This window comes from Dama dama, chromosome 5 (genome assembly GCF_033118175.1).
Source record: "Dama dama isolate Ldn47 chromosome 5, ASM3311817v1, whole genome shotgun sequence".
Taxonomy (NCBI): Eukaryota; Metazoa; Chordata; class Mammalia; order Artiodactyla; family Cervidae; genus Dama; species Dama dama.
The window spans coordinates 62,313,257-62,338,798 of record NC_083685.1 but is presented as its reverse complement, the minus strand read 5'-3'; the positions used below and the strand labels follow the sequence as shown (position 1 = coordinate 62,338,798).

Here is a 25,542-nt window from a genome sequence, read left to right as displayed (position 1 = left end):
CACAGTTGCCTTGAAGGAACGTTGTGACCTGACCTGCACCCACAGCTGTAAGAACACGCCCCCTCTCCTTTTAGTGTAAAAGCAGCCTCAATCCTAACTTGGGTGAGATGGCTCTTTGGGACCCTAGTCCACCATCTTCTCAGTCTCCTGGCTCTATGAATAAAGTCACTACTCTTTGCCTCAATAAACCCTCTCTCAATGTACTGGCCTTTCCTGTGGTGAGCAGTATGAACCTGGACCTGGAAACAAAAGGGCTTTGTGGAACCTGCCGACTTTGGCCTTCTGTTTCTCTGAGTATCGCTGCCACCTCAGCTGAAGACACGGTTTGCCAAAACCAGCAAAGAATCTCATCACATCCCTATTGGGTGAGCCTTTCAAGCAGTGTTGGCTTACTGGAGTTTGAGCAACGAGTGGTATGGGCACGCCTACCTGCTAAACACGTCAGCATACCTTCAGTGTGATGTACCACCGATTTCCAGGGTGCCTGGGTGCTGGGAGAGGTGACTGTTACTTTCAGTGTCAACAACATGGGCCACTCCTGTTTTTCACTGGCACAGGACAGCTCAATGCCACGACCTCTAAGTAGTAACACCACCCAGTTATCTGATGCATAACTGAGAAGAATGTCTAATGACCCACTTTTATGAATAAGAGGGTGTTTGAGATAAACACATATGCTGTTTCAATCAGTATTCAAATAAAGTTTATACAATTGATCCTACCTTACACACTTATTTGCCTGGCAAACTCTTCGCCCCCATAAAAGTGGGCTTCCACCCAGCTGAGCCATTTATGCACCAAATGCCTCTTTTCTGCTGATCAACTACAATGTACAAATCAATGACCTCAAACAGAATCTGCGAGTCATCATGATGATTGATTTCTTTAGGGCACCAAAATCTTCAAAACTGCTTAGTCCCTCTTTTGCTTTTCTGTCAACAAAATCATTACATGCAGAGATTAAGTGAACACTCACCATTTCTGAGGTAATATAGGGTGTCAGTCTCTTCATACTAAAGACCATTAACTAGTTTTTAAATACTAAAGAAAGCCTAAGCTCCAGGGAAAAGCCAAAAACCTCACCAAGGTCAGAAGCTACCGAGGATTTACATTTCACAGCTTCGCAAAGAAGTTTTGAGTTCAGAAGGTCAAAGAGTTACATTTTAGCTCTGCCAATCAGTATGAGGTACTACCAGCCCTTTCATCACACTTCACAAATCTGGAAAATCTTTCACCGCCAGTAGACCCAGGAGACATCATCAGATGAAATATCAGCACATCAGACAGCTTATAATCTCAAGATGTTGGATAATGTTCCAACGTCCTTTTTTCCCCTTCTTCTTTCAACCAACAAGAATGCTCACAGTAGACAGCCCCTGGGCATACGCGTCAGCATCAAAATGTGAGACGTTTCAGCCCCCAGTGTCCACAGATGTGCCCCTCACTCTGAAGCCTTGAATTACTACAGCCTTGAAAGTCTTAAACTGGGACGTGGATGATGAATTAAATTTCAGGGAAATGCTTTCTTCATCCATCTGGCAGCTGATGACACATTTAGTACTCTTTATTGCCTATCTGTCCCGAAGAAAACGCTGTGATTTAAACACAGTAAATATTCCTGAAGGGAAGGTTATCGGCTAGATCGAAGGGACTCCGAGGAACTTGGGCAGAGGAAACAGGAGATCACAGGCTGAGGTCAAGGAGAAAATGGAGGGTCCGGAAGACGGGGATTAAGAGAAGAAAATGTCAGTGGTGGCGGGGGGGGTGGGGGGGGGGCTCTAGGATTTGAAGGGGAGAGAAAAAAATGGGCAGGGGGTGATGGGTCTACAGGATAAAAGGACTGCAGGGAGAACAGAGCAGTGAGATTTATAGGGAGAGAGACTCGTGGTCCTCAAAAGGGAGAGTGGGCAGAAAGCTGCTGATGGGGCAGACGCGGCCAAGGAGAGAAACTCTGGGTGAGACGAAAGCAGAGGGAAGGGGTGTGGGCGCCAGTCTCCGGGACAGTCCCCATGTGCCTGGTGTTCATGCCCACGTGGAGTCCCTTCCCACGCTCACTGGACTGACGTCTCCAGTTCCCAAGCTCTGATGGAAACGATGCTGTCCCTGCCATTCGAGGCGAGGTCACAGACAGGGGAACTTCTGCCCAGCACTCTTTCAGATCCCTCACTCTCAGGAAACACAGCTGCAACATTCTGAGGCCACTGAAGCCAGCCTACGGAGGAATCCACCCAGTGAGGAACTGGGGCATCCTGCCAAGAGCCGGCACAACCTGCCTCCAAGTAAGCAGGTCACCGTGGGAGGGGATCCTCTGTTCCCAGTCAAGCTTCAGGCGACTGCAGCCCGGATGCACAGCTACAACCCCATCTGAGGTCTTAACCCAGTTAAGCTGTCCCTGAATTCCTGACCCACAAGAACTGTGGGAGAATTGTTTTAAGCTGCTGAATTTGGGGATAGCTTGTTACTAACAATATTACCTACAGATTACTAATAGGGTTGAACGATGTCGAGAGAGCAGGAAGGGACTTCCCTGGTGGTCCAGTGGTTAAGAATCCCCCTTCCAATGCAAGGGACGTGAGTTTGACCCCTGGTTGGGGAACTGAGACCCCACAGGCCTAGGGGCGACTCAGTGTGTGTGCTACAGCTACTGAGCCCATGCGCCACAACGCAGCCCAAAATAAGTAAATAAAAACAATTTTAAGAGAGGGCAGGAAAACAGAGACAAAAGGTAGAGCTGGGAGGGCAAGTCATAACAGGAAAGCAGAGAAGGTAATAATATAGCAGAGAAGTCTGACTTCTCTCATTTTCTCTTTCCTTCTTCTCACCTCATTGCATATCAATTTTTTTTTTCCTAAGTGAAACTTCTCTCATGTGAAAACTGAACCTGGACACCCCCAATGCTTCTGATAATACAGCTGGAACAACAGAATATAAAAGAATAACAATAGCATAATAGAATAACAAAGTTATTCTAAGTGCTTTCTTTATATTTAATCAATTAACCTCAACCCTGTGCAGCAGGTCCCAGAAATCCCATTTTTCACAGATACTGGGGATGTGACTCGTGCAAGGCCACACAGCTAGTGAGTGGTCAGGCCAAGATGGAACCCAGACAGCCCAGATTCCGAGCTCCCGCGCTGAACCACGTCAGCATCTTGTGTCTGTCTCAGACCAGGGGCCTCTGGGCTCACCCTTCTCAGAGCCGCTCACCCTATGTGACTGCACGCTAGGGGGCGCTGTCTCTGCCTTCACCCTCGGGCTTAAGGTGGCCTCTCTCAACTGGGACAGATTGGACTTTCACAGAAAATTTTACTAAGTAAGGAGAACACAACTTAGCGACTGAACAACAAGGAGAGTAACAGGAAAATGAACAAGAGTCCTGAGGAGGCATGTGCCCTCCTGACACAGGCCTAGGACAGCCTGACTCCCCACATGCCTGACTGAGGTGGGCAGCCTGGTGCCGTGGAGGTGGAGGTGGCCCGTGTCTGGCTGCAAAAACATCTCCTCCCCACTGTTAACAAGAGGGGCCCTGTGTTTAGAAAAGCCAGATTCCCCAAATCGATACAAAATCAAGGCCAACCTCTCAGCCCTAGGGTCTAGGTTCTGGGGAACATGGCCCATGGGGACCCGCCCAGTAGCCCTAGCAGCCTCCTTTATGAATTTCTGGTCTGAGGACAAAGTTCCAAGCATCCAGCAGACCAGCCTTGCTTTCTCACTGTGTTCTCGGGGGCTAGGAGTGGTCATGTGCATGATCTACTTTCAAATCCCAGTCATGCCCCAGTGCTCACCACCTGTGGTCACAGGACCACCGGGGAACATCATCCCACGCCCGGGGAACATCATCCCACGCCCGGGGCCCGTGCCTGCTGGGCCAGGACCACGACATCCGTTTCCAACGTGTGCCGATCTTGACCACACTCACCTCCACTGCTGGCTTCCAAAGGAAACCAGTAACCCTAACCTACTGCAGACTTTGTCATCCCACTAAGCCTTAGGGGGGTCAGGCAGAACTGCTGGTCACACAGTGTAACCACTTCCCTTGAAAAGAATTATCATTAGATACAATGAACAATCTCTTCCACCAGTCTCCCAGGAGACAACAGGCCTTCTCCTCCACCTTCCTCCTCCCTTCACCCAACCTCTCCCCCAGCCCAGGATCCCTTTTCTCAACCCTCCCCTCTCCTTGTCCCTTCCCCAATCTCACAACCCAGTTTTATTCAGAGCATCTAAGCCCAGGCACTCTCCCTCCTAAAAGACCTAGGCAGCACAGCTTTCCAAGGGGCACCTGTGTTGGGGTCATGGAAGCAGACCCACGGGGAATGGGGAAGGTCAAAGGTTAGAGATGAAGCGCTTGAGAGGGTCAGAGATCCCAACTGGCCACCGGGACTTGAGCAACTCACTTTATATCTCTGTCAGATTCTCCGTCTATAAGATGAAGATGAACTAAAATATCTGGGGTCACTTCCGGTTTCCACACTCTATGATTTTAGGGGACTATCTAGCCAAACCAGCAAGTTATATCTGAGGAACAAGTAACTCTCAGTTGTCCTAACATCTTTCAGTTTTAGGTTTAAAGAACCTTAATGACTTGGTCGCCACCCTATTTCTTAACGTTCCCACCTTGCAAAAAACACAATTTGAGGAAAGCTTTGCTTCCTCTCCTGCCTTTGGCCCAGCCCCTGAGAGATCCTGACTTTCTGTGAGCATTGAATGGAGTGGAGTTGTCTTCCTCACAGGAGTATTACCCAGAAAACAATGAGGGCATTTTGCGGGGGAGGGGGAGCTGCTTCTGAATCCCCATGTTTTTTGAGGAGCAAATAAAAACACCACTGCCACCCTGGAGTCAGAGATTAAACATCATAATGTCACTATTTTTCATTTTCAATTATTTTAGTGTCTCCGCCCAAACACCAGAATGGTTCCCAGAATCTGCAACAAGGAGGCGGGTGGGGGATTGTGACAGAATATCAGATTCTGCTCACCTTTGCCTTAACTCTGCTAAACCCACTACTAAGTAAAACCAAGATGGGGGCAGGGGCGGGGAGGCGGCCATGTGCCGAAAGCTGCGTCCTGGGGAAACGCAGGAGTGCCAACTCCTGCTATGCTGTACTGGCCTGGTTTGCCTGCTTTTGTCAGTTCTCTGGAAAAAGACTACCCACAAAGCCACAAAAGCATCTAAGTAGGATAAGTTGGGGTAAAGAGCTGCTGCCCATGAAGAACGACCCTTCACAGTCAGACAGCCCCTCTTAATGGATCTTAATGAGCTGCTTTAAATGAAGGGAAGGAAAAAGCCTAGCACTAACACATGATAATTATCTGTGATTCTCCATGTGTAATGTCACTTAATAGAGGAAAATAATGCAAACGTGGACAGATGCTGACTAGAGCTTTACAGTGACATCAAAATGAGGGTATTTTGTACAGTAAGAAGCACAACTATGCTGCAGTATCTCAAAGGCAAGTTTTCCTGCCAAGGACTACACACACCACGCCTGCGGGGAATCTGCGGTGAAACGAATGCCCACAAAGTATGGCCCCTGGGAACAGGCTTAGCTTTATGTCCGATACTTAGCTTTATGTCCGAACAGCTGACGGGTGTAGCAGAGACTTGTTTAGCTTCGAATATATAATGTAAGATTCAGTGAGTCTATATCAGCTTGAGTGAGAGGAAGAGAAATAGATTCGCCAGCTTCCTAGACAGGTTTTTGGGCAACTTACAAGAACTACAATCTTAGCACTGTAGGAGTCATCTAAAGTCAAATGTTCTTATTTTACAGATGATCAAAAGAAAGCCCAGAGGAGGTCTCGCAGCTGTGAGCCAAGCCTCAGGTGTGCTGGAGGAGAAAGGAAGGGGTGGGAGGTCATGAAAGGACTGTTAGCCTTTATTTTACCGGTGATTTCAACTTCCATCTTGACTGGGAATCAGCATTTCCTGTAACTTTCTTCATCTCTTTTTGCATCAATAAATGATCCATGAGCACTTACCATGAAACCGTGTGCGCTAAATTCTGAGGTTACTCTAAATACTAAGATATATCTATTGTAGTTGAGAATGATTTTACCTAATGTCTCTGCAATCTTATTAAACCTTGTTAGCATGTCTTAAAAATCCCACTGGAGGACTTGCCTGGTGGCCCAGTGACTGAGAAGCTGCCTTGTAATGCAGGGCACATGGGTTTGAGCCCCAGTACCCACCTGTACATCACAATTAGAGAGCCTGTGTGCCACAGAGAGGTTTCCCAGGTGGCACTAGTGATAAAGAACTTGCCTGCCAATGCAGGAGACACAAGAGATTCGAGTCTGATCTCTGAAACAGGAAGATCCCCTGGAGGAAGTCATGGCAACCCACTCCAGTATTCTTGCCTGGAAAATTCCAGGGACAGAGGAGCCTTGAGGGCTACAGTCCATAGGGCTGCAAAGAGTCAGACACGACTGAAGTGACTTAGCAGGCACATACGTGCCACAGTGAAGATCCTAAGTGCTGCAACTAAAACCTGATAGAGCCAAAAATGAATAATTTTTTTAAAGTTCAACCGTACTATTAAAAAAGAAACCCAACTCTTCACTTCAGATTCCTGCCTCTGTGAGTGATCTCCTCCAAGTAAGTGCACATGTGTAAAAGAATGCGTCTGTATCAGAGCAGAGCAGCATCAATTGACCTGGTGGCATCCACAGGAAAGAACAATTGTGGGCTAAGAACTGAAGACAGGCTAGGAAGACAGACAAGAGCCCACATCACCGATGGATAACAGAAAAGGGGGAAATGATGAAGACCCAGGTGAGCACGGTCTGAGGTACCTTCTGGGATGGCCACAGACAACCAGAGGCCAAGGATCACGGCAGTCCTGCCTCCAGCAAGAGCCGGGGGAGAAATGCAAGTGAACCTTGCAGGTGGACCACTGGAAAGCTTCATCTGGGTCTGCCTAGGCTGACAATCACCAGCACTAGGAATCGCTTGCTTCTGCTTTAATAAAGGATAAAACAATTGAAACTGGAAACAAGGTAAATTGACTTGATTTTTATTTCAGTTTTCTTGAAAGTTACCTGGATTAAAACACAGAGCACCTCCAATCTATCCTGGGGAAAGGAAGTTGGGAAAGAAAAGCTGAAAATAATTACATTAGTGATTTTTAATTGATACAGCTTTTCTTTTGGAGTTGACATTTAAGAATTCCATTGAAATCATATTAGGCACTGACCTAAGTCAATTTAGCACTTCAGAAAATGGCCAGTTCTTTTGATTAAGATCAGGAACTTCCAGCACTTAGAGGTTACCTAGAGCTCTGTGCCCCAAATCCCAAACTGACTACGGATCCCTCCACATTCTGCCAACATACATAAGCAGGCAGGCATAAAACCAGATGACATGTCCTTTTCCAGTGGAAATTTCTGTTATTGATGTCAGGCACGTAGACAAGAATATAGCAAGTTCCCTCTGGAGGTAGACACAGCGTTCCCAGGACCCAACCAGCACGCCTGAGTGTCGGATGGAGAACACAGCCCCGCAGGCAAGCAAAACCCGCAGACCGACTGCCCTGCCAGCCCGGCAGGTTCCCGCCTGGAACTCACAAGGCACGCTGGGACTTTTATCTTTCACTTCACCAGTGAAAATGTTTTCCAACATCCTTAACGGAAAGAAAACCACCCGGATGATACCTGAAATGTTTGGGCCACCAACTTTAGAGAATGTATGTGTCATGAAGATACTTCCAATGTTAACTAAATACTCCAAGAGTAAGTCAGAAAGAGAAAGATAAATATCATATACTAGTGCATATGAAAGGAATCCAGAAAAATGGTATTGATTAATTTATCTGCAGGTCATCAATGGAGAAGAAGACAGAGAACAGATTTAGAAACACAGGGTCGGGGCGAGGGGAGGAGAGGGTGAGCTGTATGGAGAGAGTAACATGGGGACTTACATCAGCATAAGTAAAACAGACAGCCGACGGGGATTTTCTGTATGGCTCAGGGGGCTCAGACAGGGGCTCTGCGTCAGCCTGGAGGGTGGGATGGGGGTAACACGGGAGGGAGGCTCAGGAGGGAGGGGTCAGATGTGTACCTATGGCTCATGCATGTTGACATTTGATAGAAAACAACAAAATTCTGTAAAGCAATTATCCTTCAATTAAAAAAAATATGTACTGCTATTTTATCAGGCACATTTACTCAAAAATTTAAACTACTGAGAGCTACTAAGTCAAATTAAACTTGCTGAAATTCTGCCAATTTGGTTTCACTCATCATTCTTCTCTACTAGATAAAATGCATATTAAACCAATTGCTTAATTACGTTAAATTACTGTTCATATTTTCAGGACATCACAGCCAAACCTAAGACTTTTCTAAGTTCTTCACCAAAATGAACATATTTTTTCTTGTGTTACTACTGTATATAAGTATTATACTAGAACTGCACTCTATTTTAGACCTTCACATAGTCAAATTATGGTAACCATATTAAAATCACGACTTTTAAATGAGATTTCTAGAAAGAATCATGGTTTCTAAATGAGATTTCTAAAAAAAAATCAATCTCCAAAGCTTTGCCATTGCAAATTATTCTGATTATAATAGGAAAACTACTGTTTATTGATATAAAACCACATCATGTTCAACCCTAACCACAATTTTATATTGCCATTTAAGAGATGGGAACACTTTAGCTCAGAAGAGTTAGGTAAATTGACCCAAATTACAAGATAAAAAAAGGATACAGGATCCAAAGTCAAGTCTTCCTGGCTCCAAATCCTAACCTCTTTCCTTTTTGATTTGTTACTGCACCCAAGTCCCTGAACAAATTAACTACTAAATTATGCAACATAACAGAATCACACGAATATGGCACAGATCCTATTTCATACCTTTAATCCTCTGAAACTTCCTGGGCTGGTTGGAGAGGAGCTGGAGGATTTCGTCGATTTAGGAGTGGAAAGCTGGCTGCTGGGAGTTCCATTAACTGACCATGAGACAACAAAGGAGACAGAGGTCATCAGAACCCAGAGCCACCAGACTGGGCACAAACGCTACAAGCACATGGCCCACACAGCTCCATCGGAGCCTCGATGCACCGAAAGCTCAAAGCAGATGGCAAATCAGCAAAAAGCAAAAATAACGTGTCTTACTGCATTACAGACAAAGTATCCGACAAATAAGCAGTGGAACTAGATTTTCAATAATAGTTTTCCAGTGGTAACATGAACAAATATATAAAACGTTATGGAGTTAGAGATGTGAACAGGAACTAGTCGGTAAATCCTGCATGCCAGCAAGGGTAGAGAAATGCATGGCTGCTACATTTGTAACTGTTCACACTGAAGGCTGTTCTAAAGCTGTCCAAGGGACCTGAATCACTGAGGCATTTCTCTGTCTCTCCCAGATCAACTCCCCAGTAATTCTAAAACATTTCCTAAGAATATTCTTAATGGAAAAAGAAAATTACTGGTCATTTCCCCTGTAATACCCACTTCTTTGTCTAAAGGTCATAAAAGGCACTCTTCCAATCTCTTTTTATCTGGACTAGCTATTTCTAATTCCTTCCATTTTCTCGTCTTCTTAATTTTCCCATTATTTAGCAAATCTTGGTGGGTTTTTCTGACACCCTCCTCTAAACTTCCGTACACTTCCTAGATTGAAAGCTCAGTTTAGAGACTAGGTGAAGAAAAGTATGGCCGTGGTGGCTTCCAAGAAAGGGTGAGCTTGCAGATTCTACACATACAGTGCTAGTCACACATCTCAGTATGATTTAGGCTTATTCCTAATTATACCAATAGGATCCACTTTCTGTTGTAATTTCACAAAGCAATTAGTTAACATCTGGTACTGGTTATTGTTTTTCCTTTTCTAGGGAGTTATTTTAACCCCTTTTATCACTAATTTTCAACGCTTTTGCCCCAAGTAGATGAAAACTGCCATTCGTCTGTATGGAAAGACAAGCAAAGTCCGTTTCCTTTTTAAAAAATCTTTTTAATACCAGGGAGCAGACAACTGTTATTTTAAATGATGCTATTAAGTATAAAAAGCAAAATGCAAAACTCCTGAAAAGGTGACCTCAAAATCTGAGCACCAGTCCTTGAAAGGAGGAAGAATTCTGGACCAATAAGCATAATATTTGTGATCAGATGAATCATTCATGTTTGCTTATTGTATGGCTCACTGTAAAAATTCAGCAAAGACACAAAAATTTTACAATTATTTTTCAATTACCAAACTTTAACTTTTCTAGTTTAAAACCACTCATTCATAAACCATTATCAGTTATCTAGATTTTCTGAACAAGCCTATGTGGGTATTTATAGCATAAGTACAACACAAGTAACTGTACAATCAATTAGAAACTTTTTAGCGTATTCAACAGTCCTGCTTATTTTTCAATAAAGTTATACTTCAATTCATGCTGCTTCTTTTAAAAATTCTCTCTTAAAGGGAACTGGTGGTAGGAACTAACAGAGAAAGGAGCAATCAACTAGTGAGCTTGCTAGGAGCAGATACTGAGTCTGGCTCCTTTTTTTCTTCATGCAACACAACTCCCTGTTCAGGTCCTCCTCCCCAAGTGCTGTTACCTTTCACTGAACCTCAGAAACTACTTTGCAATCAAAGATTTCCTTGCAGCAGTGATGGAAAAGGGACTAAAGAAGAAAAATTGGTCCCTGCAAATGGCAATCCCTGTGGCCAACCAATATCCCTAAAAACACACCTCCTGCCTAAACATAATTTCTTAATAAAACTCAACTGGCAGGGACTGAACTGGTATACGTGTTCACACCCTTAAATAACCCTTAAATAACTCCCATCCTAGAGCCACTAAGCCATAGACAACCCTCTAAGTTTCTGATAGTATTTGAAAGGCTCAAAAAAAAAAAAAAAAATGCTGTCTAGTGAGAAGTTCTTAATGTCTTTTTTTTTTTTTTGCACATTTCTCCATTTCTGGGAAGGTAACTAGAAGCTGGGACAGAGTCACCTTGGGCTCTCTCCCCTGACACTGCTGCCCCAACGGGAAGGTGAACAACGACCAGCATCTCTGTGATGCTCCCTCTCCTTCAGTATACCCTGGATTTTCTTTCCCCCAAATAAGGCTTTTATCCACCCTTCCCTCAACTGTAAGGTCAGAAACTGACGTGGGGCTTTCCTGTTTGCTTGCTCTGAACACTTTGTATCCGGGTGGACAAAGAGTCACAAGCTAGAAACCTTATGTGAGAATTTTTAATACTCAAATTATGGTGACTATTATAGCTCAGCTGGTAAAGAATCCACCGGCAATGCAGGAGACCCCAGTTTGATTCCTGGGTCGGGAAGATCCCCCGGAGAAGGGACAGGCTACCCACTCCAGCATTCTTGTGCCTCCTGTGTGCCTCAGCTGGTAAAGAATCTGCCTGCAACGCAGGAGACCTGGGTTCGACCCCGGGGTTGCGAAGATCCCCTGGAGAAGGGAAAGGCTACCCACTCCAGTATTCTTGCCTGGAGAATTCCATGGACTGTATACTCCATGGGGTCGCAAAGAGTCGGACACGACTGAGAGACTTTCCCTTTCCCCACTGTGTTACCCGGATTAATGTCTATATACTTATTACATACTATTTAGCTATTTTGATAAGACTTCAATGATGGGAGCACTTCTGTCCCAAGAATGAAAAAGCACAAGATTATGTTTACAAAGTTATTGCTCTGTTTGAAATTCCAGGGAGTCCCATGGGATGTTTTAAATGGTAACACGTACACTACAGCAAAAGTAGCCTGCAAAAGCAAGTTATCCATCTGTGTTCTGTGGCTTTTAATAACACACTCTGTTTTTTATAACAATATAGTATGTACTGAACATGCTTTTGAATTAATCTCTTTTAGAGAAGTCATTAAACCACTGAGATATGGTTTACATCTCACAACTTTTACTTGTAAGTTTAAGATAAACTTTATTAACCCAAATCCAAATGTGGACTCAGTTGAAAATCTGAGGTAGTGAAATGTTAAGATTTTCTTGAACCACTTTATTTAAGCATCTCAAATTCTAGTTAAGAAGATTTATACATTTATTAGACTATTCTGTGAAGCAGTTGGTCTGCAAGACAAGTATGGCTATGAAACATGTTTTTAATTAATTTCCCTCTTTAGACGTCAAGTAACCAAAATTAGAGTAATCATAATATGTGATCTTTGAACCACTCTCTCCACTTTTATTTAGTTATTTTAGTTATATGATAAGCATCTGTAAACTTATCACTAAAACAAAAGCTAAGAACCTGACGAAAGTCTACATCTACCATACAGTAAACCCAGTGAAGTGTATTCATGCAAATTTCACATTATATTAGCTTTCCCAGCATTTGAATTATTGGATTGGCCCCAAAGTTCATTTGGATTTTTCCATTCGATCTTAAAAAACAAATTTTGGGGCCAACCCAATACTTCACAGAAAGCAAAATATGATCTGAAATAACCTTAACATCAGAGAGATGCTTTCAGTTAAAAATATTCATATTGCCAGTATTTTTAGAGAGAGAATATTGGGCCTATTAACCCCAGAATGAGGAAGAAGGAAGGAGAGTATAATTGCTTCTATGGCCATTTTCGTATTACCGACACCCCTTAGCCTTTTTCAGTAACTAGAAGAACGCCCTGAAGCACTGCGCCTCCTCCATCACCGTGCACCGCGCCTGCACACAGACCGCGCGAGGGGCTGCCTCCTGCAGGCGCCTGGCTGACAGCCCGGGAGCCGAAGCATGCAGCACTTGCTACAGCACAGATGTCCACCGGTACAAGCCAGATACAGTCATGGAAATGGAGCAAAAGGAAACAGAAAAGGTGGCGGAAGACAAAAACAAAAAACCCAGCAGAGCGACAAAGCCGTAATTCTCCTGGCTCACCTGGGGATTTGGCTGTGGTGTAGGCGCTGGAGTAGTGGCCACCCCTCTTTACTGTACACGTTCAGTACCAACAGAGGAGGAGAAGCAAGGAGAGCTGTTATTCGGCAGGTCTAAACGTGTACACAGAAAGAGGGCAAACCACCCACCTGAGGAAAGCGGGGTCGGTGCTGAGGACGAGGCAGCAGGAACCCCCAAACTCACTATTTTATAGATAGGCTGAGGCTTCAGACAGTTTTTATTCATGTTACTTTCACATGTTATAGATTCCTTGCATGAAAAATCATGTTTTCTCACAATCCTTTCCTTCATGGGAAACAATATTAGCACACTATAAGCGAGCCTTATAGCGTCAAAATATCAAGATTTGGGGGACATTTTAATTTTTCAAAAATGTCAAAAGCTGTCAAAATTAGGACAAATCTATAGGTTTAGGATCTGAAAGAAATGCAGAGGTAAGTCTGACTCTGAAATAAGCAGTATTACTTCCAACAATAATTGTTGCTACGACTGAATTGCTTAACGAGGAAAAGCCTGTGGAACCTTATCAAGGAAATAGTTTTGCTAGGTGGGTGTGTTGGCTTACGCTTTAAACCAATAAGAGAAGAAAATATCCACAATCATATAGCAAAAATTTTAAATGCAGACACAGCGGTCAAAACGTGAAACACTTCTACGTAGGTACCAGGAAAAGAATCTAGATAAGATTGCTCTTGAGAAAATGTGTCAGAACAAAACAAGTATCTTAGGACACTTATTATAGCTTGGAAAAACAGACTTAAAATTCTGGATCTAAAAATCATGCCATCTATATGTTTTGTTGGAACCTGGCTTGCATACAAGGATGGGCAAGACTACTAATTCATACTAAAGAAAACCAAAAATGCTCTGCTCCATTTGTGACTACCCACTTCCTTCCCCATAACTACCTGAAGCTGGTGATTTGCTACGTCGAGAAGGCCCAGGGCTCTTGGATCCGGAATATTTAACAGCTGAGGAGCGAGAATAAGATGACTTCAAGACACGGCACTCTAGAAAGAAAGAAAAGTGCTTTAAAGAGATCCAGTTTTAATTCTAACTAAAGAGAGATCACATTCCAATAGTTTAGTGCCTAGAACCATTGCCTGATCATCTTATTACTGTTAAATGACTTTTATATACAAAGCATCTGTCTCAAAAGCACACCTGTGATTTTCTTAAATTAGGCATCAGACTTTGTCATTCACCTCATTGTTCCAGATGGAGTTTTTAATCCAGAAATCCACACATAGTAAGTGCTCAATCAAGAAAACTTGATTCTCTCTCTCTCTCTCTCTCTCTCTCTCACACACACACACACACACACAGCCTAATCTCCACATGTGCAACTTATTATTGATCAACAGTATTGATAGGCAAAGGCTATAATAAAGAATTCTCTCCAATTCAGATAATCTTGATTAAAAGGATACAGGATTCTAATTTATGAACCCTTTACTGTCTTATTTTCCATCTGCCCAAAGTAAAAAGCATCAAAAATGAGGGAACTAACTTTAAATAAGCAATAGCTTTGTTCTTTCCATAAACTGCCAAATAAATCAGCATGTGAAAGTGAAAGTCGCTCAGTCATCTCTGACTCTTTGCGACCCCATGGACTATACAGCCCATGGAATTCTCCAGGGCAGAATACTTGAGTGGGTAGCCTTTCCCTTCTCCAGGGGATCTTCCCAACCCAGGGATTGAACTCAGGTCTCCCTGCTGCATTGCAGGCAGATTCTTTACCAGCTGAGCTACCAGGGAAGCACGAATCAGCACGCAGAGTACCAGAACTAATCACATGGCTAAAATAATCACTTCCAATTCAAATAATTAAGAATCTGGGTTTTGGAGTCATGCAGATTTGGGATGAACCATGGGTGTGACTTTGCTAACTGGTGCACTTAGCTTTAGGCCTAAATCTGTTTTCTCTCCCTGCGAAATTGGGATGAGACTAAATCTGCTTAACAGGCTTGTTATAAGGATTAAATCATATAACATATTGTCAAATTCACATTAAAATACTTCAATTTATGCAGAAAGATTAAAATATGGGTTGGTTTTAATCTATACCCCCAAGGACAATAAATTAACAAGTGAAGTACACTAATCAGCAAAATACACACCAGGGGAGGCTAGTTAGCATCTGAAAGACTCTAATCAAAATCTTACTCCACGGGGGCTGTAGCAACAGCAGTTTAGTTAATGAGCATTATAGATGTTAGAAAGTATTCCAGTGTTGAAAGGAGTGGTGTGTGGATTAGTTAGAACCTTCCTAAAGGCACTGCGACTCTTTCATGAGCAGGATGTGTAACCCTAGAGAGCTAATAACCAGAACCACCCCAAGGTTTAGGAATCTGAGCAAGCCCTGCACCCAGCTCATTAACACAGGATTTCGCCCTAAGACTAGGTTAGCTAAATTCTATGAATTTTGAGTGATTTTTTTAATGCAAGATGTTGTCAGAAGTATAAAAGGACAGAGTTGGGACTCATCAAGATTACAAGTTAAACAGATTTTGTTTGTTTGTTTTTTAATCTTTGCCTCCTGAACCCAACCAGGACCCTGTGGAAGCTCCTGGGCATGGAAGCCTTTCCCTGTCCCCCATTTCTTGGAGGGAACAGACTCCAGCCTCCATGACCTTCCCTGGGCTCCAAAGGGCGGGTTCCAACAGTTGCTAGTCAGGGAAGGAAGGCAAGGAAGAGACAAGGTGCAGAAACAACGGTGCAGGCTTGGGGCAGGGCCCTGGGGTACACATAACAGCGTCTCTGAGCTCTTTACAGAACAAACTCTCAGTAAACGGACGATATCAGCAATCTTCACTCCAGAGAAGCCCACCTTTAGGAACCAGAAACACTCATCAGACGACCACCTGAGAACAGGTCAAAGGTCTGCAGGCTCTGCTCACACCTCACCCCTGCACAACTGCTGTAAACCCCCCACCAAATTCTCCAGGGTTGGGACACGCAGCTTTGAGAGGCAGGAGCCCACTGTGTCTCCCTTTGCCTAGCAAAGCAATAAAACTATTCTTTTCTATTTCACCCAAAACTATGTCTCTGAGATTTGATTCGGCACCAGTACCCAGAGGCTGTTTTTGACATTACTCCTAATAAAGTCACCTGTGGCAGAATTAGGTCTGAGACTTGTTTTCATAGTAAAATTTTATGACCTAATGGTAATGGATATAATAATAACATTAAAACAACAGTAACAGCACATACTATGTAATGGGCACCCTTCCAACAGTTTTACACATATTAATTCATTTAACCCTCACAAAATGTTATGAAAAAGCCCCTATTATTATCCCCAGTTTGCAGAAGGTTAAGTAGTTAGAGATCAAGAGGGAAGAAATCAGTAACTTTCACTTCTCTCTAATTATGGGAGTTCATTGGTAGCCAAAACAACAAAAAACTATGAATGATTCAAATATTGTAGGTAAATTAACAACATACGTATAAAGCACTGAGTACAATGCCTGGTATATACATAGTAAGTGCTCAGTAAACGTTTAATTGCTGTTATTGCCACCCAAATTAACTTTACAACCTGAAATACACTGAGTTTCAATATCTCAACTTTCAAAATAATAAACATTGACAAAGAAATATTATGAAATGAAATTCAGCTACAGTCAAAAAAGATGTAAAATAGAGATGATGTGTAATTCACATTTTTCAGTAAACCCACAAGAACAGGTGAGAGTATTAACAGATAATATCGCTAACTCTTTAAGGTCTTTCTGGTGGCATTACTAATCTAAAGCAGGGCTAGACATAAGATGCTACAGAATCCCTCAGAAATTTGGCACCTGTGGGAAAAAAACAAAGTGGAAAACCAAGAAGAGTAGATAAAGGAGCCCCACACTCAGTAGATGAGTCACCCCTAGAAAACTGACATAGTACAACAGGAAAGAATTACACAGAGAAGTCTGACACCATAGCACGTATCATCTTGAATTTTTCAAAGTTTATGGGTCACCATATTTATTTGGCAATATGTTTCTCTAATTCTGGACTGTCGAGTCACTACAACTTGAACGGGTTTATCACTAGCCTAATTTTTGAAAAGCCATCTTTCCTCATTCATGAAATTAAAGAGTGGGATTGAAACCTCTAGCATCTCTCTTCTCTGTGAAACGTTATGTCTATATGATTCTATCTCATTTAAAGATGAAGTTGACTTCACTATCAGCTAATAATCACTAATACCCTAATTAGTTTAAATTTCAGATAACAGAGTAGAGCAATATTCCCAGAATCAATAACATCTGAAATCACTGAGGTTACTGCTCAACAGTTGAAAACTCCATTTTTTGGCTAAAATTAAGAGAAAGGGATTTTCTTATCCTATCAATGAAAGTAGCTTTATTATTTCTGCATATATAACAATTCATGTTATTTTTTAAAAAGATGGAAACAGAGCAAAGAAATCTGAGATAATCACTACTAACAAATTATTATTCTTTTACATATCTCTTCATGGACATGAGAAATGTATAATGAACTATTTTCAGGTGCAGTACTATCCATATTTTAAGGTGGCCTAGCCAAGGCACCATTCTGGAAGAAGGTAGGAATCACTTTCCAAAGTGTAACAATCCAGTAAAAAAGAGAAGAAACCAACTCGCAAAAAAAAACAAAAAATATTTAACTACTTGGAATTAGGGTTTTTTGCTTTTTGCAAGTAGGTAACTCTTGACTCTTTGTGACCCCATGGACAGTAGCCTGCACCAAGCTCCTCCATCCATGGGATTTTCTAGGCAAGAATACTGGAGTGGGTTGCTGTTTCCTTCTAACTACCTCACTGTATTTTCTACTTTTATTAATTTAAAGAAATTAACTCTAAGAGTGAGAGTAGATGATGACCTAAGTAAATTAACTCTTCATTAATTCTTTCTTCGACAACCAGGCCACTTACCATGCACCAAGTGAGAAACCTAAGCCTCCACTTGAGGGTCACAAAGATGGTCACTGAATTGATTGCCTTACCACTGTGATCCAGGACAAAGTCATCTTGCGCATAACGGAATTTTTCAGGTCCACATGCAATAAACACATCATCATCACCAAAAAAGTCTTGCAGACAAGTAACCTAAAAAAAAACAAAAATCATGTCCATGAAGTGAATTAGAAACATGAGAAGTGCAATAAAAGTCAACAAAATTTAAATATATTTTCAAGCCTCACCTATAATAGTGAGTCGGAATGAAAAACTATTTCCAAACATTTTACTCTTCACAAAGCACTTTCACACACTGTCTCCTGACCTCAGAACAACAAAATGAGGGGCTCATAGCTGGCATCAATATTCCTGTTTCACTGGCAAAGTGAAAGGCATCCACAGGCGGCTCAGTGATGTATTCCAGGCTTCCCAATAACAGGAGCTCTCTGTTCCCAGTCTACTGTCTACACTTCCTCTCTCCTAGCAGCTCCACATCCCAGCCATGTCATCCCGGGTGACCCCTCTGTATCTCTGGTACAGTGCCTTAGGCTGTCATGAGGATTGATGTACGAACACCTCTCGGAATGAGTGCCAGGCCTGTAAGTACAACGTGTTAATACTCATCTCTGCCACCATCATTGGAATCAGAGGAAGACTTGTCATAAAGCTAATGAGGGCCCTTCCGAGGCCCTGTACTTAAATAGTCTTAACTTCACATTCTTTTTCTCACCCCTCCCCCACACAGTATACGTTTCAGATTCCACAGAACTCGACCCACTCCAGGGAGCATATTCATCCATTCATCCAAGTGGTGACAAGAACCACCACCTTCCAGGATTCTGGGTGCAGACAGGCTCTACTTTCACCTGTTTTGGGGTGATCAGATGTTTACGATTTCTTTTTCAAAAAGTACTTCTCTCCCAATAATAAAACAAAGCTTTTAAAAAGTAATGAAGTTTAATAAAGTTTCTAGTACTTGGAAAAGTTGTGCGATCTCAAGAATTCCTTGTCTTTCTGATCACTACTTAGATTTTTATTTGTAAAAAAAATTTTTTTTCATTGCAGAGTTAAAAAAGAAAAATGCTCGAGAGAGAAGACAGTGAGCTAGACACAGTAAGTGGAACAGACACGGACACGGCTCCAGTCACTCCAATTCTCATCAAGCAAGATGTGTCTTCTGCACCTCACTGAAATGAGCCCAGGCAGCAGTGCTTTAGTCAGTTTGGTAAGAAATGACCACAGACAAGGCAGCTTCAATGACGGAAGCTTATTTCCACAGTTCTGGAGGCTGGAAGTCTGAGACCAGGATGCAGTGTGGAGGGGCTCTGGTGAGAACCCTCCTGCCGGTTGCCTGACATGGTGGGTTGCAGGGACAACACGGGAGGACGCAGCTCTCTGCTGATCTTCTCATAAGGGTGCCAATCCTTCTGCGGGGGCTGCTCCCTAACGACTTCACCCAACACAACTGATCGCCCACAGGCCCCCCTCCTAACACCCTCACACTGAAGCCAAGTAGAATCCCGTGGGGGTCCTGGAAATGGAAGACTTTCTGTCTCCCATTTTCTTGTTTGTATGGAACAGAATGCAGCCTCCATGACCTCCCCCTGAGTTTCAAAGGGCAGATTCGAGCAGTTGCTAGTCAAGGAAGGAGCATCCAAAAAGCCACCTGAGGCCAAGTGACCAGAGAGGCTCATCAGGGCGACTGCCATTGTTCATTTGCTCAGACGTGTCCGACACTTTGCGACCCCATGGACTGCAGCATGCCATGATCCACTGTCCTTCACTATCTCCCGGAGTTTGCTCAAACTCATGCCCATCGGGTCAGTGATGCCATCCAACCATCTCATCCTCTGTCACCCCGTTCTCCATTTGCCATCAATCTTTCCCAGCATCAGGGTCTTTTCAAATAAGTCAGTTCTTCACATCAGGTGGCCAAAGTATTGGAGGTTCAGCTTCAGCATCAGTCCTTCCAAAAATATTCAGGGTTGATTTCCTTTAGGACTGAGTGGTTTGATATCCGTGCTGTCCAAGGGACTCTCAAGAGTCTTCTCCAGCACCACAGTTTGAAAGCATCAACTCTTCAGCACTCAACCTTCTTCCCAATCCAACTCTCACACCCATACATGACTACATGAAACAGCACAGCCTGGACTCCCTGGAACTTTATCAGCAAAGTGATATCTCCACTTCTTACTACACTATCTAAAATAAAGGAAAGAAATAGAAATAGCCAAGAAATACCCAAGAAATACAGGAAAACAATAGAATGGGAAAGACTAGAGATCTCTTCAAGAAAATTAGAGACATGAAGAGAATCTTTCATGCAAAGATGGCACAATAAAGGACAGAAATGGTATGGATATAACAAAAGCAGAAGATATTAAAAAGAGGTGGCAAGAATACACAGAAAAACTATATAAAAAAGGTCTTAATGACCCAGATAACCATGACAGTGTGATCGCTCAGCCACAGCCAGACATCCTAAAGTGCAAAGTCAAGTGGGCCTTATGAAGCATCACTACAAACAAAGCTAGTGGAGGTGATGGAATTCCAGCTGAGCTATTTCAAATCCTGAAAAGCGATGCTGCTTGAGAATACTCAAACTACCACATAGTTGCACTCATCTCACATGCTAGCAAAGTAATGCTCAAAATTCTCCAAGCTAGGCTTCAACAGTATGTGAATCAAGTACTTTCAGATGTTCAAGCTGGATTTAGAAAAAGCAGAGGAAGCAGAGATCAAATTGACAGCATCCACTGGATCACAGAAAAAGCAAGAAAAATTCCAGAAAAACATCTGCTTTATTGACTATGCCAAAGCCTTTGACTGTGTGAATCATAACAAACTGTGGAAAATTCTTAAACAGATGGGAATACCAGACCACCTTACCTGCCTCCTGAGAAATCTGTATGCAGGTCAAGAAGCAACAGTTAGAACCAGACATGGAACAAGGGTTCCATGGAACAACTGGTTCCAAATTGGGAAAGGAGACCAACAAGACTGTATATTGTCACCCTGCTTATTTAACTTATATGCAGAGTACATTATGCGAAATGCCAGGTTGGATGAAGCACAAGCTGGAATCAAAACTGCCAGGAGAAATATCAACAACTTCAGATATGCAATGACACCACTCTAATGGCAGAATACGAAGAGGAACTAAAGAGCCTCTTGATGAAAGTGAAAGAGGAGAGTGAAAAAGGTGGCTTAAAACTCAACAAAACACTGAGAAAACTAAGACCATGGCATCCGGTCCCATCACTTTATAGCAAATAGATGGAGGAAAAAGTGGAAACAGTGACAAACTTTATTTTTTTGGGCTCCAAAATCACTGCAGATGGTGACTGCAGCCATGAAATTAAAAGACACTTGCTCCTTGGAAGAAAAGCTATCACCAACTAGACAGCATGTTAAAAAGCAGAGACATTATTTTATCGACAAAGGTCCATCTACTCAAAAGTTACGGTTTTTTCAGCGATCATGTATGGATGTGAGACTTGGACCATAAAGACTGAGTGCTGAAGAACTGATGCTTTCAAACTGTGGTGCTAGAGAAGACTCTTGAGAGCCACTTGCACAGCAGGGAGATCAAACCAGTCCATCTTAAAGGAAATCAGAACTGGAATATTCATTGGAAGGACTGATGCTGAAGCTGAAGCTCCAATATTTTGGCCACCTGATGCAAAGAACTGACTCCTTAGAAAAGACCCTGATGCTGGGAAAGAATTTAGGTAGGAGGAGAAGGGAGCAACAGAAGATGAGATGGTTGGATGAGTTTGAACAAGCTCCGGGAGTTGGTGATGGACAGGGAAGCATGGCATGCTGCAGTCCATGGTTCAGAAAGATTTGGACAGGACTGAGCAACTGGTCATGTATGGATGTGAGAGTTGGACTGTGAAGAAAGCTGAGTGCTGAAGAATTGATGCTTTTCAACTGTTGTGTTGGAGAAGACTCTTGAAAGTCCTTGGACTGCAAGGAGATCCAACCAGTCCATCCTAAAGGAGATCAGTCCTGGGTGTTCATTGGAAGGACTGATGTTGAAGCTGAAACTCCAATACTCTGGCCACCTCATGCGAAGAGTTGACTCACTGGAAAAGACCCTGATGCTGGGAGGGATTGGGGGCAGGAGGAGAAGGGGACCACAGAAGATGAGATGGCTGGATGGCATCACCAACTCGATGGACCTGAGTTTGAGTAAACTCCAGGAGTTGGTGATGGACAGGGAGGCCTGGCGTGCTGCGATTCATGGGGTCGCAAAGAGTCGGACACGACTGAGCGACTGAACTGAACTGAACTGAGTGACTGAACTGAACTGAGGCCCTGAACACACCCTAGTCAGAAACCCCACCCTTGCTATAAAACTCCCCATCAAATCATCCTGGGTGAGGATTCATAGTTTTTCAGGGCAGGAGCCTGCTGTGGCCCCCTTTACCTGGCAAAGCAATAAAGCCATTCTTTTCTATTTTACCTAAAACTCTGTCTCTGAGATTCAATTTGGCACTGGCGCACAGAGGCTCAGCTTTCGGCATCAACTTCACCAAAGCTTTCAGCATCAACAGTGGGGATTAGGTTCCAATATATGAATTTTGGGGAGACACAAACATGCCATTCATAATAGAAGAATAACATTCTTCACCTTTCCTGTAAAACCTGCTTCTCTTCCCCTCAGCTGATGGTCACATGTATCCTTTGTCCGTGCTAGAATCCTGGGACTCATCCTTTCCTCCCTCATCACCAACCCCTCACATCATTTTTCCTTTCTACATGGCTCTCAAGTATTTCCGTTCCTACCCCTTGGTTCATCTCTCACCGTTTCTTGCCTGGGCACCTGCCACTGTCCAGAAACAGGTTTTCTAATTCCAGCCTCCACTGCTCCCCTGGCTCCAGTCATCACTGTTCTCACAGATGTGGAAATAAATGAAGACCGTGTTGGTATATGCAGTCTCTTATGGCATGGTGGTTTAGTCGCTAAGTCGTGTCCAACTCTTGCAACCCCATAGATTGTAGCCTGCCAGACTCCTCTGTCCATGGGATTCTCCAGGCAAGAATACTGGAGTGAGTTGCCATTTCCTTCTCCAGGGTATCTTCCCAGCCCAGGAATCAAACCCAGGTCTCCTGCCTTGCAGGCAGATTCTTTATCGATTGAGCTATGGTATAGGGGTGCCCATGAGACAGGACGGGGCGGGGCACAACCTTTAAAAGAATGACATAGCCTGAGGACACAACATAAACTGATTAGAATCAAGTAGATCCAAGATGTGCCTGAGTCAGCTTCCACTAAACCTTGAGCCTCATCATACACTCATTATACACAACAGCAAGCTAAACAGCACACCCACACGTGCCATGACAGTTCCAAGGCTGATCATAAAGGTCAAAGGTGGGCAGTGACCGAATTCCCGGAAAACCCACCTCTTCCCCTAAAAGAGCTGGAATACTCCTCCTACTCACTAGCCTACGAAATTACCTACTCCTATAAAAACGGACAACCCCATACCCTGGGGACTATCTTGCCTTGTGAGATGACCCATACTGTGTGGAGTCTGTTTCTTTCCTGAATAAGCCTTCTTTCACTTTACTATGGCTTGCGACTGAATTCTTTCCTTTGTGAAGCCAGGAACCCACACTTGGCGACCAGCCCAGGGACTCATGTGTGACCTGGGATGTGACGGTTCTCTAGCGCCCCACTCTCTTTCCTGCGGTACCCACACTACTAACAGGGCTCACCGACCTCCTTCCCTGACAAGACGATGACCCTTCACAGGGCACACAAGATGGGCCCTGCCTGAACCTTCAGCCCTTGACTCTGCACACGCGCTCCTTAGCCACGCCAAGATGACATAAGGGTCACTACCCGTATAGTCCAGCAATTCATTTTCGTTAAACAGCTTTATTGAAGCATAATTCACAAACCATACAATTCACTCATTTAAAGCATACAATCCAATGGCTTTTACTGTATTCAGAGTTCTGCAACCGTCCCCACAATGTGAGAACACTGTCGTGATCTAAAAAGAATCCTCCCCCACGGCCCGTTATCATCGACTCCCCAGGTCTGCATCTCCTCACTCCCAAGAACCTATACTCTGCTTTCTGTCTGTATGGATTTGCCTATTCTGGACATTTTATCTAAATCCAGTCACACAATACGTAGCATTTTGCAAGTATCTTCTGTCACTGAGCACGTTTTTAAGGTTCATCATGTTTATTAGCACATATTATTACTTCATTCCTTTCTACAGGTGAGTAACATTTGGTTGTATGGATACACCACATTTTGTTTATCCATTCACCAGTTAAAGGACATTTGGGTAATTTCTACTTCAGTGCTGACTCTTATCAGTATATTTTCCCCCATGTCATTTCTCTGCCTGAAGTGACCTTTTTGAACACCCTTTGGTGCTGTGACCTCCAGGGAGGCAGTGGCATCTCCTATCCATTCTTCCCTAAGGTCTAGGAGAGTTCTGGCTTCGGTGGAGGCTTCACACATGTCTGATAAATGAACTGCTCCTACTGGCACTGAGTTCTCAGGCACAGAATAACTCTCTGGGGTGAGTGGTGTCACAGACGCCATCTCCCCTCCCACCTCCACCACCATCACTTATGTTCAGGGCTTACAAAGCTTCGGCATCACTTAACCTCTCAGAATTGTCTCTGTGTATCGTATATGTGTTATCTCATTAACCCCTACAATAACCATCAGGTTGATACCATCATCACTCCTCATTCACAAATCAAAAAAAAAAAAAAAACATTCTGCAGGGAGCAGCTCGCTCACACACAGGTAATGAACAGAAGCACAGGGGTTTGACACAGGTCCCCCACGTCGGCATCTCTGTGTTAAACTTGCCTCTGTGGGGCAGCCCCTCCCCTGGAACCCCAGAGTTCATGCATACACTTTTATAGTTCTTATCACATTCTACCTTGTTTCATAGCTACTTATGTCTCCTAAAGGAAATCAACCCTGACTATTCATCGGAAGGACCGATGCTGGAAGGACTGTTCATTGGAAGGAATACTTTGGGCACCTGAAGGGAAGAGCTGACTCACTGGAAAAGACCCTGAGGCTGGAAAGACTGAAGTTCAGGGGGCGGCAGAGGATGAGATGGTTAGGTAGCATTGCTGACCCCATGGACGTGAATTTGAGCAAATTCTGGGAGATAGTGGACAGAGGATTCTGGCATGCTGCAGTCCATGGGGTTCCCAAGGGTCAGATGCGACTTAGCCACTGAACAATAGCAACATTGCTCTCATCTCCCACTATTTTGCTTTTTACACACATTTAATGAATAAATGGTTCCTAAATGGAACTGAACTAAGTGTTACTTTCTTGGCCAAACAAACATCTACCAAAGTTTAATCCATTTTTTTAAAGAACATTTCATTAGTTTTTGTACTCAATTTACAAAATATGACAACTGAATTTTCTAAAATATACCTGTGTGAATATCTGTTTGAAAAGTAAATTAATTTTACAAGGAAACATTTCATCTGATACTGAATTAGTTGGCATTTAAGTGGAATAAGTGCCAAATAATTAAGTTGCCTATTTTGTGGAATAAAGGTATTTAACAAGTCTAGGGAATAAAATACATCAAAAAGGTAGTTTATTCCCCCTCCCTGAGCAATCCTATTTAATTCTTCCTAATCAATTGTTTAATGATTTCACCTGTCAATATTTGTTTGGATTTCCAAACATGGTTTGCATAAGATGCATGCACTCTTTTAATT

General features: G+C 43.2%; 1 protein-coding gene across 5 annotated transcripts in view; it reads right to left on the bottom strand.

The window, feature by feature from the left end:
- The window catches only part of DCLK2 (doublecortin like kinase 2), a 186,012-nt gene that overhangs the window by 49,499 nt on the left and 110,971 nt on the right, over positions 1 to 25,542 (bottom strand). For 4 of the 5 annotated variants that reach the window (XR_009692908.1, XM_061142474.1, XM_061142475.1 and 1 more), the window contains exons 3-6: positions 17,859 to 17,961; positions 13,784 to 13,885; positions 12,858 to 12,908; positions 8,862 to 8,956 (exon numbers count right to left, since the gene is read on the bottom strand). Coding sequence is in view for 4 of the 5 variants with exons in the window: in XM_061142474.1 (XP_060998457.1) it covers positions 8,862 to 8,956; positions 12,858 to 12,908; positions 13,784 to 13,885; positions 17,859 to 17,961 (351 nt within the window). In the remaining variant the exon portion in view is untranslated. The remainder of the gene's footprint in view (positions 1 to 8,861; positions 8,957 to 12,857; positions 12,909 to 13,783; positions 13,886 to 17,858; positions 17,962 to 25,542) is intronic. The other variant, XM_061142477.1, reaches the window with a different exon arrangement.